Below are 13961 nucleotides of genomic sequence, written 5' to 3' on the forward strand. Positions count from 1 at the left end.
TCATGCTTTCTAATCATTGGCAATGGTCTCGATACTTTCATAGAACCATTTGTATGCAAAATAATTATAATTGTATTGCTTGTTATTCCACATACTCAGAACTTTGTATTATGTGAACTGAAACACCAACAAGGTTGAAGTAGATATCTCATAAACATCGCTCATTCCAAACTGCATTTGACACAAATTGAAATAATGTATCTAATAATAGTATGTAATTATCTTGTTTTTAGTGCAGTAATTATTATATTTGAGTTAACATCCTACAGATTGGTTTTTCCTACCATTTTTTTTTTTAAATACAGGACCTGTAAAGAAATACATAATTACTAGAGCAATAATATATATATAAAAAATTAAAAAAAAACATTTAACAGAAGAATAATTACTCACCATAGTTGGTCAGTAACTAGCTTTTAAAGTTTTTTGTGGATTCTCTCTCCAGAAAGATTCAGAAAAATTATCCAAAAAATGCAATAACAAATTTAGGCTGAATACTCCGCTAAAATCTTATGTTCAGACTGTTACATTGAATTGATGCTGATTATTATTTTATATTCAAGCAACGGCGTATGGTTTTAAAGAAGATAATAAAATATTCCCCAGGAGCGCAGTCCTCCACATGTTTCTGGTGAACTACTACACCGGGGGAAAATAGCCAAACCATTCACAATTGTAATGAACAGAGCCAAGCTTTGGGGAAGGCAGACACATGCAAATGGATTGAAATGAGAGTTCTCCTGTGAGTGGGATTAGATAGGTTACAGATCTCTAGGAGTGGGAAATGTTGTCTAGTCACCAGTTACTAACCTCTTCCTTAACAAATTAGATGTGCATGCATTAATTGAAACCCAGGTGGGATTTTGTGATGTCTGTTTACAAACATGTTATAGAACTGATTTAGTATGGCTATGCACAAACCTCTTAAGAGTTTTGTTTTGGCTGTTGTTAGATAATTGTAGTAGCAGTAATAGTAATAGTGTGCAAAATACATATATATAAATCTCTACTGGCAGAGCTTTGTATGAATTTAAGTATACTTAATTTAAAGTTTAAAATTATTTAATGTTATGGTCATCGCATTTCCCAAATGTATGTGGAAAATTACAGCTCTTATAATACTGTTTTGCTTTAACATATTTATATATTTTTCTTATCCTTAATATATATATATATATATATATATATATTTTTTTTTTTTTTTTTTTTTTTCAAAATACTTACTTGCAATGTATTGAATTATGGATTCAGAAGCCTATTTACATTTTGTTCTGAAATGCCTTGTACTCAATACATCACACATATAGTAAAATTAGTATTGCATATTGTCCTGTTACAATATTTTGGTTCCACAATGAAAACACTTTGCCCACAGTTAGTTTCTTTTGTGTTGTTGTTTTCTCATAAAGCTCTCACTTTTCTTGTTATTTCTGTGTCTGTCTGGATAACTGCACTGTTCTAGGTTAAACTACAGCCTAGAGGTTGCCGATAGACTGGCTGATGAACATGTGCTCATCGGGCTGTATGTCAATCTGCTCCACAGCAACCCCACACGGTTAGTGCAGGTTTCCCAAAGGTGACAGCACTACTGGGAACTAAAGCAGCGACTGAACCTGCCTTTGAGACGCTCTGAATATCTCACCAATACATTTTGCAATGTATACCATTGGGTAAATGAGTGAGGGCAGTAGTGCAATATAGGTTTAAAACTTGAGCTTGCTATCTTTCTTTCTTTTGTTGTTCATCATTCAGTTTTAGTTTGCTATTCGCGCTGGTTTCAGATGGTGGAATTGAAATATTGGTGAGGTGTCTAAATATCTTCCTGATTATGAAAGACATTCCTTAATATCTATTATATTTTGTAATTTGAAGATATTTTAAGGGTCATCCTCTTATGCTTTATTTTCATTGGTTTTGTGTGTTGGCATCTTTTTAAGCATGGTTGGCATGGTTTAAGTCTCTGTGGATTTTTCAAGAGAATAAATTGTGAACATTTGGCAAACAGAGTTTTATCTTTATAGGAAAATAACTTCAGACTTTGTGCTTGGACTTGTGCTTTTGAATCAGTGATTTGTTTGTATTCTGATACATGTATTCTGTAATATACGTCTATTGTATTTCCTTAAAAATGGAGGCTCTGTTGATTCAATGATGTTCCAGCTTGTCAGAATACTAAGCTTTTGTCGCAGCTGCTACTATTTGTTTATGTATGTGGCCTATATATAATTTCATCTGAAAAGTGGTTTTAGAATGTAGTGTTGCACAACCTGTGTCCTGTATCATTTTTAATATGTAAAATGGATGGTCAGTGTAAGGCTGGGCAGTTTGATATGCATCATATTTAATTGTTTCATTGTTTTGTAAAATAGCTATTTAACTTTTTGGATCAATGGTGTGCCAAAAGCACATACATATGGCAAGCCAAATTATCATTTAGAGATATCTCTAAATGCATTTCAAGATATCTTTAAATCATTTAGAGATATCTGCAAACCATTTAGAGATATCTAAATAAGGTGATTTTTAAAGATATCTCTAAATGATTTAGAGATATCTCGAAATATTTGAAGATATCTTAAAATTAATTAAATATATCTCTAAATTATAATTTGGCTTGTCATACTGTGTAATCATTTCTACAGCACAATACATTTTATAATATTTAAATGATGCATGGAAATATGTAGATGTATTGGAGATATATTTATGATATTTCTAGATATTTCTATAATTTGTCTTGATTTAATTTTCCTTAAATAATACAATATTTAAAGGGTGATTCACAACTACACAAAAAGAAAAAAAAATGTTGTACCTTGCTGCTGGGATTGTATTTAATGATTATATAATAATAATGTACCAAGTTGATCCAACTGTCTTGACTTGATGTAGGAGAGCACGTACTGACGTCAGGTTCTGTCGTTTACTGACAATTCAATTCATATGTGTTGGATCAAAGAAAAGCTTAACAGAAAATTAATTGTAACACCTGGACGTCTGACAGTACTTATGGCAGCAAACAATATTCAGTATTCAGAGTGTTGGAATTAATTTTTTAATTTCATGCTAATTTATTTAATAATTTGTCATATGTATTAATCGGAACAGAAAGGAAAAGTGTTTGTGAATGCAGACTGCTGTTTCCTGACGTTCTCTTAAAAATACTGAACTGCAATACATATCCTGTTGCCAGGATGCAAAATATGTGTTTGTGTGTCTATAATTGAAAGTAAAAGTAATACGTATTCATGATGTAGTTAATGTGCTGTAATATATTTATTGTTTATATTACTTCAAATCTTTGGGTATATCAGAATAGGAAGCTATGTAATAAGCACTGCATCTACTTATTAAATGTGTGTAACTTATTTATGTGCAAAATAATTCAGAGCACCGTGGAATATATCCACGCCCAATAACTTAGATCATTTTCAGGTGAGCATATGGCTCAGTGGACATTGGAGCTAGAAGTTGAGACAACAGGATTTTAAAGTCACTTGTCAATGACATTAACGTTTAAATCAGTTTAACATTACATTGTGGCTATACTCACTGTCATTGCAATAAACACTAGAATTGAACGCATCTGTAGATACTCTGTGTGTAACAGTAATTTTTGCATATTATGTGATTGAATATGTATGTGTGGTAGCATGCAGGCTATCGGTAATGGCTATCATTTGTAGATTAGTCAAAGCAGTTGCAGTCTAATTTAGTTTAGGATTATTATGCATAAGTGATTCTATGTGACATTAGGCAGGTATGTTAGTGTCCAAGCATGCCCAATCCCTCGGGGGGTGGATTGAAAGTGGAATAGAACAGAAAAGGACAAAAGTTTAATTTAAGTGCTCTGATTTTGACAAACAGTTAAAAGTATCAGCACCTCTCGCCATAGATATAAAACGATCAATACAATCAGCCTGCGTTTCTCCAATTTCACTCAGAATAGAGTCGAGCAACACTTGAAGCTCACATAGCTTTATATAATAACACTATCTACTTACATTGTGAAGGTTGCATTAAGTCAATAGAAAGCAATTTTAAAATGCTGGTTGTACACATTCATTCTCACAAGGATGGCCATACATTGTCACAGGTAGGGTTATAGGCTACTTGGAAACATGTGTATCCTTTATAGTTGCTTTAATTAAATAAACGCACTCATTTAAGAAGACCTTAGTGGGGGAATTCAACTTTTAATAATGATTATAACTATATTCACCATCATCATTTCCTTTGACTGATGTTTTGCTAGATAGTGGGTAGGGATAATGGGAATATTGATCATCCATTATTATTAATATTATTAGAGCTCCAAGATTCCTGGTTGAGGACACCAGCTGGAAGAACTTGATAATTTGGCATGGTGGCATTATGAATTGTTTTGAAACATGAAGGTGTTTTGGAGCATTATTAAATCTTAATTAAATACAACCACAGCAGCAAGGTAGAAATGCTGTTTTGTTTTTAATGTACTTGTGAGTTACCCTTTAAACTCTTACTTCCCTAAATATGTAAGACTTGAAAACATTGCAAAATAACATTAATGTCAATTAATACCATTGTTAGTATTGAAATTGAAATTATGCAGAATCCTATTCGCACTGTGGTCTGGCACTAAAATCTGGGTACATTTCCAGATTTCTGATTGATAAATTACCTTATTCTATGCATTGTTTTCCATAGGTTGTACCTGTTTTTGTTTTTTTCTTAATGAAATAAATATATATTCAGCTAATGTTTGATTTACACATAGATCTGATCACAACGGAATACAATTATCATTGCCAGATGTTAATAAAATGTACATGGTTATTTCAATATTATTTGCCCTACATAAACATATTAATTAGGTTTTCTGTTTGAATGTTTGTGTTAATGTTAATAAATTGGTTCTTTCTTTTTGTTTTGTGTCTAATTATAAAACGTACATGTTGATGCTTGGAAATATACAATCAGTGTATCTGGCACACGTGTACAGCACAACCAGGGGGGATGAGCGGCCTGTGTCGAAATGTGAAGTGTTTGATTGTCCTCACTTCCTGTGCCTGGCAGCATGCTGGAGAGTACAAGCCGTCTGGATGAGGAACACCGGCTCATTGCACGCTACGCTGCAAGGCTCGCAGCAGATGCGGCGTCAACGGTGAGAAAAACCGCAGTACAATGCAATAAAGCAATGAAAAGCCTTCCTGACTCTGGACTCGGTGGGGAGGGGGTGCGGACAAAGAAACCGGGGGATCTCATTAGCTGGGGACAATATCCTGGATTTGTCAGCTTTGTCACTGCGCCAGCTCTTGCCAAGATAAATGTCCAATCTAAGACAATCTGACCCAATAAAGGAATAAAGGCTTTGGGATCGGGATTTAGTATTTTTGATAAACATAAGCTTTATATAGTATGTTTAATACTATATAAAGAAACACTTGGAATTGTAACCTACTAAAACTGATTTTAAATCACAAAAAATGAAAGGTTTTTACTGTAATAAATTAAAAGCAAACCTGTTGGGGTGTTTAAATTATAGAAGTACCAATGTATTATTTATGCATGACATAATTTTTCTTAGTTATGCTCCCTTTTAGACACTAATTGACATTTTTTGTTTATTTATTTTATGGCTGTACTGTGTTCATTACAAGATCATACTGATCACACCCCACCTGACTTTTTCACATGACAGACATCTGCTTGATGTAATGATACGTGTGATAAAACCTGCTATTGATGTTGATCCCCCATTCATGCTGTTGTGATGAGATTCTTGAATTTATGAATACCTAGTTTTTTCTTATTTGAATGATGTCACTAGGGGAAGATCCGCGTTCGTTAGATATGCAGCAGGGAAGACGCATATTTATCTTACCTTGCAGAAAGCAATATGAAGACTGAGAGTAGAGTTATAAAATATGACTGGTTACTGTGCATCTTCTATTTGTATTTTATCTACTTCCTGGGTTTAAGAGACTGATTTGGGGGAAATTATGGAATTGTTAAGCCTCTTGCCATAATTGTGAAATCTTAGATCGGTTTCTGATTATATTTTTATTAAAGCTATTTCTGCAAATCTTTGACGGAAGCATGTCTTTGCATTATGTCTCTTCTTACTGAAACAAAATTGCAGTGCTGTTCAGGTAATTCCTACAATTGTTATGTATTTTATATTGTTGTATTTATTTATTTTTCCTCTAGCAACAAGCTCAACAGCAAAGGGCTGCTTCAGAAATTGCCTTCACCCTTGATGCAAACAAACAGCAACGGCAGCTCATTGCAGAACTAGAAAACAAAAACAGGTGAAACACGTTTTGTGAGATTTATTTGTTTGTTTGTTTAAATATTATCTCCACCACACACTGATGGAAAACTTATCATGGGTTCATTTTCTCTCTCCCAAATATCTGTTGTCTTTGCCATCTTGATAAACATTTAATAACATCTTCAATTTGTAATTGTTTCTCCCTTTTATATCTTTTCCAAAAATATACTGATTTATGAAGTATCCTGAAGATGAGTTTTTCACTTCTTCCATTGTGGTGTATTTTGTGTATTATTATTTTTATAAGAGAAAATGTGCAAGATGATTTCTGCAAGTGTACAAATGTCAGTGAAGCCAGTGAGGAGAATCCGTGGAATTCAGGCAGCTGGAAAATGCAGTCGGAAAAATTGTTACACTGACACATTCAAGTAGTTCTCCTGAAATGTTCTTTTACATTTCATCTTTACTGATGCAGGAGCCTCCACGACATCCATTCTCATTTTGGAGGATATTAGATTCAGTAAATGTTGGTTTTCTGGTGTAGAGGGTCATGTGACTGGATTGGCTGTCCTTGTCTTTCCCAGGGAGATCCTGCAGGAAATTCAGCGGCTGCGTCTGGAGCACGAGCAGGCCTCTCAGCCCACCCCGGAAAAGGCCCAGCAGAACCCGACCCTCCTGGCCGAGCTGCGGCTTCTCAGGTACAGAGCTGCCGCTGCCATCTGGCACAGTAACGCACAGCCACACTGACACCCTCACCCCTGTGGGACCCCCCCAGTCACACTCGCAGTCAGCCACTGTCTCACACCTTCACACTGACACTTGCACAGCTTTGTCAATGGGAAGAAGCACCTTGATTCCTCATATTCACTGGCCAGTGGCGTGGAACTCCTTAAGTATTAAATGCAGCAGTTTTTGTCTAAACTAATATATTGACTTCAGAGTCTAACACCTCGTAACTCAAGGAATCCCTCAAGGGAAGACTAAAGGGAAACCTAAATTTAACCCATGTTTTTTAAGTAAATGGCCACAGTACTTGTCGTCTTACACCAGCTAATTGTGTTTAAAGAAAATCTTGAATTGTTCATGTGAATGTGTGTCTGATTGTGTGTGTATTTATTGTTTGTTTAATTTAATTGTTTTTCACTGAAAATGTTCAGCATGAAACTACTCTTCAAATCCTCATCCAGGGATACTGCAGAATGGTATGCCTAAGTGTTTGAGAAAGATATGATCAGCCAATTGCAGAATTGTTGCAGAAATATATAATTTAATATTGCTGGATTATTATCCAGGAGAATGCTAAACTTGTATTTGTGTTTTGTTGCCTTGACAACACGGTGATATTTCTGACTTGTTTTCTTTTCTGTGAGCTTTAGAAATAGAGCCTCTGTTTACACAGCTGCCAATAAAAAAATGAAACCAATATAGGATGCATAAGAAACATGGTATTTATGCCAATTCAATATTCAAGGGAATACTTTGTTTTTTACATACATTTCTTCATATGTCCCTTAAATACATGATATATGATTTTGTTGCCTATCAAATATAAATGTATTTTGTCTGAATGAGTCTTGACTATCAAAATTATTGAATAGCAACACCCATTGCCTCAGAAAACAGTTGCTTCCCTGGGTACTGGACCCACTCTGCCCTGTCACTTGGTTTAGTCAAATAAAAGCAAGTTTGGAAATCACAGACTAAGTGATTTTCATTTTATATGTGATTTCAACTATGAACTAGTCAAGCACCCCAAATGAATTACCTGTCAATCTGCCATTTTACTGGCAGAATGCCACACTGTTGGTTGTAATATATATTTGAGCGACCTTTCAAAACCAGTATAGTATAGAGTTTGTAATCTACCAAAATTAAAAACTGTAGAATAATTCATATAGTACAAATAATTAAGTATTTCAATTCCAGGAATTAATATCAGCAGTTTTAATATCAAAAGTTTTTATATATATATGGCCATCCCTGTTTCAGAGTTAAACAGCAGGATACATTGTTTTCTACAGATGCTGAGAATATTGAAATCAGTTCATTTTGTTAGGAGTGTAATTTTGTTAGTAGCCCATTACACTATGTAACACAATTTTTGTTCCTGGGTAGTACGTGTTATTTCCTAATTGCTTAAATACTCACTTCAAAATCTTTTGTAGTAATTTTTGTATTACTTTAGTATAAATACATGTTAATTTGGATTCATATGTTGTTTTTTACATACATTATACATTCTGTGTTAATAAAGAAAGGCTTAATCAGGATATATCACTGAGAAGAAGGTGATCAATACACCATTGACGTTTTAAATCATTCCTCGCTATTTTATAATTCTTACTATTTGGAGAGTTATGGGTGGATTTCCTTGTAATACAACTTGTGAAAGGTGTGCACAAACACTGGAGAATGAGTCTACTCTTCCCTGGTATGAGGCCAGCAGGTAATATGTGAGCAGGATTAAATCTTCGAGAGTCGTAATAGACCTGTCTGCAAAGTCATCGGGTCAGACGCGGGTGAAAAGATTGAACAGACCCTAAAACTGATTGGTAGCCTCATTAGTATTCCAAGACTTCGGAGGGAATTTATGGGCCTGCTGAGCAGCGCGCACAGCCTGATCCCTGGTTTCCCTCTCCTCGCAGGCAACGCAAGGATGAGCTGGAGCAGAGGATGTCCGCGCTACAGGAGAGCCGCAGGGAACTCATGGTGCAGCTTGAGGGACTCATGAAACTGCTCAAGGTGTGTAGCATCTTCATCAACAGCCAGTGTTATAAAGATCTGTTATTAAATTGCTAACTATAGGAGACTCCCTTAACAAAGTGCTAAAAACAGGCTACATCCATTGTATTTAAACACCTTCCTGAAATAATCTGCAATCTGCTCAAGGTAGTGCATTAACTCATTCAACACCTGAAGTCCTTTATCTCAGTTTATAGTCTGCTGAAGGTTAGCAAATCAGTTCACTGCTGAATATGAATCCCTCACACTTGCTTAACTGATAACACAAGGATAGTCAGCTCACCTGTTGGACATATTGCTGGAAAGAGACTTGTCAATATGCTGGAAGAGGTCTATTGATTGTAGGTCTTCTTTACCATAGTGTAACTGACATCATAACTAATTTAAATGTTAGTTTTTTGTTTGTCTGTTTTGTGATGCAACTTAATGCACTTCCGTTACTAGAACTTTAAATCCAATGTAGAAAAGCAAAATTGTGGAAGTTTTCATGACATCTGATTTTATGTAAAATAATACAACCAGCTTGGCGTTTTGGTTTGTTCCTAATTTCGGTCTTTAAAAAAGGTCTAAGGTGATCTTTTTTTAAGGAAAGATAAGGCAGTTACATGTTGCTGGAGTTCTTTATGATCTGTTACCATTTCATTATGGATTACAGTTTTTGATTATTTTTTTTTCCCCTGACTTGAGATTTGGAGAGAATAATAACTGATAAGATAAATTGTGGGAGTTATTCAGCCACAGGCACAAACTGTTTGCCACTGCTGCTAAAACTGTCCTTACAGAACAGGGTTTATTTGTGGAAGCTGAGCCGCATTAACTTCACAACTGTTATGCTACTTTCTAAATGTTGTGCATGCCTAGCTGTCAGAATACATCATTTGTTTTTCAAATGCTAGATTATGGTTATGGAGGGTATGTGATGTTATTATTCTATACCTCAGAACATTGTCAGGTGGGGATTGGGGGCAGATGATAAAATATTTGGGTTACTTATGCTGGGATGCACTGTCTGTGTTCTTTGTTTCAGGTAGATATGTGTTGATCTAAAACATCACCAGCTCTAAAGCAATCACGTGGGCTTGGCAAACCTAGATCACATGTTCATAAACTAACCTGTTCACTCTTAGTGGCATGGTTGTATTGGGACACACTGTAATTTAAATGGTGTAAATATATGTTAAAAACAAGTATTCCCCAGCCCTTTTATGTATTTTCCTCATACATTTTTTCAACAGGAGGAAGAAATGAAACAACCAGTAAGTCTGTGAAAACGAGTCTAAACCTTACATTAATACAGCAGGTTACCATCCTAAGGGTTTCAATTTATTTTGCTTTTTTCCCCCCATTTGTATGAGGCTTTGGGGTTGAGCTTTCATCTTTTTATTTGTCGAGTGGAATGGCTAATAACTCGGTGTGTATGAAATGGCTTGTGAAAAGCTGTATGCAGTGACCTAAAAATAATAACATTGACTATCAAAACAGTTCCAAACACTATTACGGGCTAACATTGACCACATTAACCACATGGGTTGCTGCAATATCTAATGGTCTCTAGATGTTTTTCTCTAGATGTCATACCGGTGGATATTAAGCAGTAACGGCACCAGATGTGTTTGGCTGTTCTGAGCTTTGGCGAATGGAAAAACATTTTTTATGTTTGTGGGAAAATAAACAAGTATTTTTTTTAAGCTATAAAACTGACAAGTTATCACTGTGTACCGGGTGTCCACAAAATCCTGTTAGTCCCCGGTGTTTGTTTGGTAACGGAATTAGTTGCAAAAAGTACATGTGCCACCAAATATGGAGAGGGATGATTCTAGGTGAACATATTTTCTGGACATTTGTTTGACCAGGGCTGAATATTAAATAGAAAAGAAACAATCCATGTATAACATTTTTCTCTTGTTTAAGAATATGCAATTTTCTTCAATAGAAAAGGCTTGTTTAACTACAGTGAGGGAAAAAAGTATTTGATCCCCTGCTGATTTTGTACGTTTGCCCACTGACAAAGAAATGATCAGTCTATAATTTTAATGGTAGGTGTATTTTAACAGTGAGAGACAGAATAACAACAAAAAAATCCAGAAAAACGCATTTCAAAAAAGTTATAAATTGATTTGCATGTTATGCGCTGTATGTTCTGAACAATTATCAAATATCTAGGACTTCCTTCATAAAAACAAAGCTACCAGCCATTTAGTATTGCATTTTTAAAAAATCCTTCAAACCAAAATAAAGAGATTAACATCTTGAGACTGAAACGATTAAAAATTCAAAGTGCATTTATCAGCTCAATTACAGTTCATCATTTCCATGTAGATGAACAAAAGATGCCTTTTCGTATGAATGTCATTTATGCCTTTGAAGGACCATGTAGTATTAACTAAAACATACAATGCAACATTTTTTAAAGACATTGACTGATCAAATAACATGTCATGTGTGCAATTAAACATGCATAGTGTACCAGGTCATCAGAAACAGCTCCTTCTGAAATCATCCCTGTTGTGACCTTTCACTCCAAAAGGAAAAAAACAATTTTTTTCATCTTTATCTTTATTAATTTACTTACTTTACCATCATTGCACTGTTCAATGTGAATATGTGAATTGTTCCCACTTTACATTTACTGTATTGTTACATTTATCCTGCTATTTTTTTAATCTTTCTATTTTTTGTTCTTTGAATTCTGTTTTATTTCTCAAACACTTTATCTTTGCTGGGTTTCAATTAATCAGAATGTCACATTAGAGCCTTATTTCTAACAGCATGGGCATTCGTTGCGTTTTGAAATTGTCTGATGTGAATAAGCCAGAATGTCATTATGCCACATCGGCACTATTTAGGAACAGATACGGACCATTTGCTGAGTCAGATTCTGTTTTATGTAGGCTTTTAATGTTTAAAATGTTTTTAATGTTATATTTAATTGAACAGAATGATCATATGCAACGCCTAAAATAGCATCCAAGCAGTTTGCCACTGCCTTTGTTTGGTCAGACCCTAAAATAAGAGACCCTAATGTTTTCTCTCATGGTGAGGGTTACAGTAATGACCTTAGTTATGGTTTTCCAGTGGCAGGGCTCAATTGAGGGGGTTTCATGTGTTAAGTAGTCCCTCACCCTTCACTGACGGTAAGCCCTACTGATATTAATAACCCCTTCTCGCTGTTTCAGACCCAGGGGGCAGGCTCCCCTCGTTCATCCCCCAGCCATACGATCAGCCGGCCAATCCCAATGCCTATCCGCTCTGCGTCAGCCTGCTCCACTCCAACCCACACACCTCAGGATTCGCTCACCGGCGTTGGAGGGGACGTGCAGGAAGCCTTTGCTCAGAGTAGGTTGGGCTCTTAACCCTTTTGAGCTCATGGGTACAGTAGAAAACCCCCAAGAACAAAGACTGGAGGCTGTGTTAATCAGGATTTTGTTTTGTTTTGTTTTCTCCAGATTAAAACTGGTGTAAAGCATTTTATTGTATTAAGAGTTTCAAATCTGTCCGACACTTTCGTGGGATGCTACATTCATAAAGCACAGCTGTGCAAGCAAAACTCTGCACCTGGTGTGTTATACAGTGTTTGAATTCAGACGCCATGCTGACCCCAAGGACATGGGAAAGGTACATGAAGCGCAGAGATAATTTAGGCCATTATATCTGTCTCGCTGCCAGTAATGTATTGATCAGAGGACCTCATCAGAGCTGGTTCTTGAAATATCCAAGTGAATGAGCTCGTAGTGTCTGCAATCATCATGCTCTGAGAGGTAGAGGAGGAGCATTACTGCATACAGAAGTGTGAGCGTCACCTTTCTGCCACAGTGTACAATCATGGCGCATCAAAGGGTGATTTTCATTCCAAATCTGCAAAAGATTAGAAAACCACATCAGTTCAGATCATTATAGCATATAATATCCCAACAGGTAGAGTGAACCCTGCCAGGCTCCGGGGCTGGTGTGCGGTGGTTAACAATGTGAGCCTTTGTGCTGCCTCAGAGAGCATGTTGTTTGTAGAAACCCTAATTAGGCGGTTTGCTCAGCGACACTAGGGACAGCCTCCGACTCTTGAAGCTGCCATCTGCTCGGAGAGAGGTAAGTGATAAACAAATCAGAGCGAGGGCAGACAGAGGGCCCGTGCCCTTGTGAGATATCAAAAGGGAAAGGGGAGGGGACTGTGCTGCCATGCCAAACGCAATGTCGGTGCAAGATGTGAAGGAAAGAACAGGATAGTGGCAGATGAAAAGATGTTACATGACTAGGTAAACAAAAGAAAACTAGCAATGGATAGCAATGGACGCATTATAGTAACACATATACATACAATTTACAATTATATATGTGTGTATGTATAAGGGCGTCTGCCAAGAAATAAAAATAATAATAATAATATATATATATATATATATATATATATATATATATATATATATATATATATATATAATTGTATGTATGTATTTATATTTGATTGTTTGTTTCTTTACTAATGCAACATATATTCCTCATCGGTGCCTGATTTAAAACGATGGTCTCTACCATATTTTATTATTTAACCTCGTCTAGAAACTTTAAACCCAGCTAAAACTTTCTGCCTTCTGTCACGTTCCTTTCCATCTATCTGAAAATCTGCCATCTCTCTTATTCTTATGTTAAAAGAATACATCTGAATATTCTTAACATTACTATCCTTCTGCAGGGTATGTGAATATAGCTACTTCTGTGTTTTATGCCTGCAAGGTCTCTGCAGATGAAATGATGTCATACGTGGTACAGACCCAATCCTTTGTCTGCAGTGCCCCCTTGTGACTGATAATGGGATATATGCCAATTTCAATTGCTATGACAGTGCAGTTCTGTCCTATTGAAATGATGAACGTTTATATGAAATGTCAACAATTTTTACTAACAGCCATTTCACTGGAGATGGATTATTTGTTATTGTTGTCTTAGGTTTTTGCAAACTACAGAGCATGTA

At 35.7% G+C, this 13961-nt stretch overlaps 1 protein-coding gene across 11 annotated transcripts in view; it reads left to right on the forward strand.

Annotated features, from left to right (window-relative positions):
• Positions 1-13961, forward strand: part of dtna (dystrobrevin, alpha) — a 103413-nt gene that overhangs the window by 77180 nt on the left and 12272 nt on the right. For 4 of the 11 annotated variants that reach the window (XM_066719622.1, XM_066719627.1, XM_066719621.1 and 1 more), the window contains exons 12-18: positions 1463-1555; positions 5056-5143; positions 6190-6290; positions 6838-6951; positions 8899-8995; positions 10231-10251; positions 12172-12331. In XM_066719622.1, the coding sequence (XP_066575719.1) occupies positions 1463-1555; positions 5056-5143; positions 6190-6290; positions 6838-6951; positions 8899-8995; positions 10231-10251; positions 12172-12331 (674 nt within the window). The remainder of the gene's footprint in view (positions 1-1462; positions 1556-5055; positions 5144-6189; positions 6291-6837; positions 6952-8898; positions 8996-10230; positions 10252-12171; positions 12332-13961) is intronic. The other 7 variants (XM_066719625.1, XM_066719630.1, XM_066719628.1 and 4 more) reach the window with 3 other exon arrangements.

This window comes from Amia ocellicauda, chromosome 2 (assembly GCF_036373705.1).
Source record: "Amia ocellicauda isolate fAmiCal2 chromosome 2, fAmiCal2.hap1, whole genome shotgun sequence".
In the NCBI taxonomy this organism is placed as follows: Eukaryota; Metazoa; Chordata; class Actinopteri; order Amiiformes; family Amiidae; genus Amia; species Amia ocellicauda.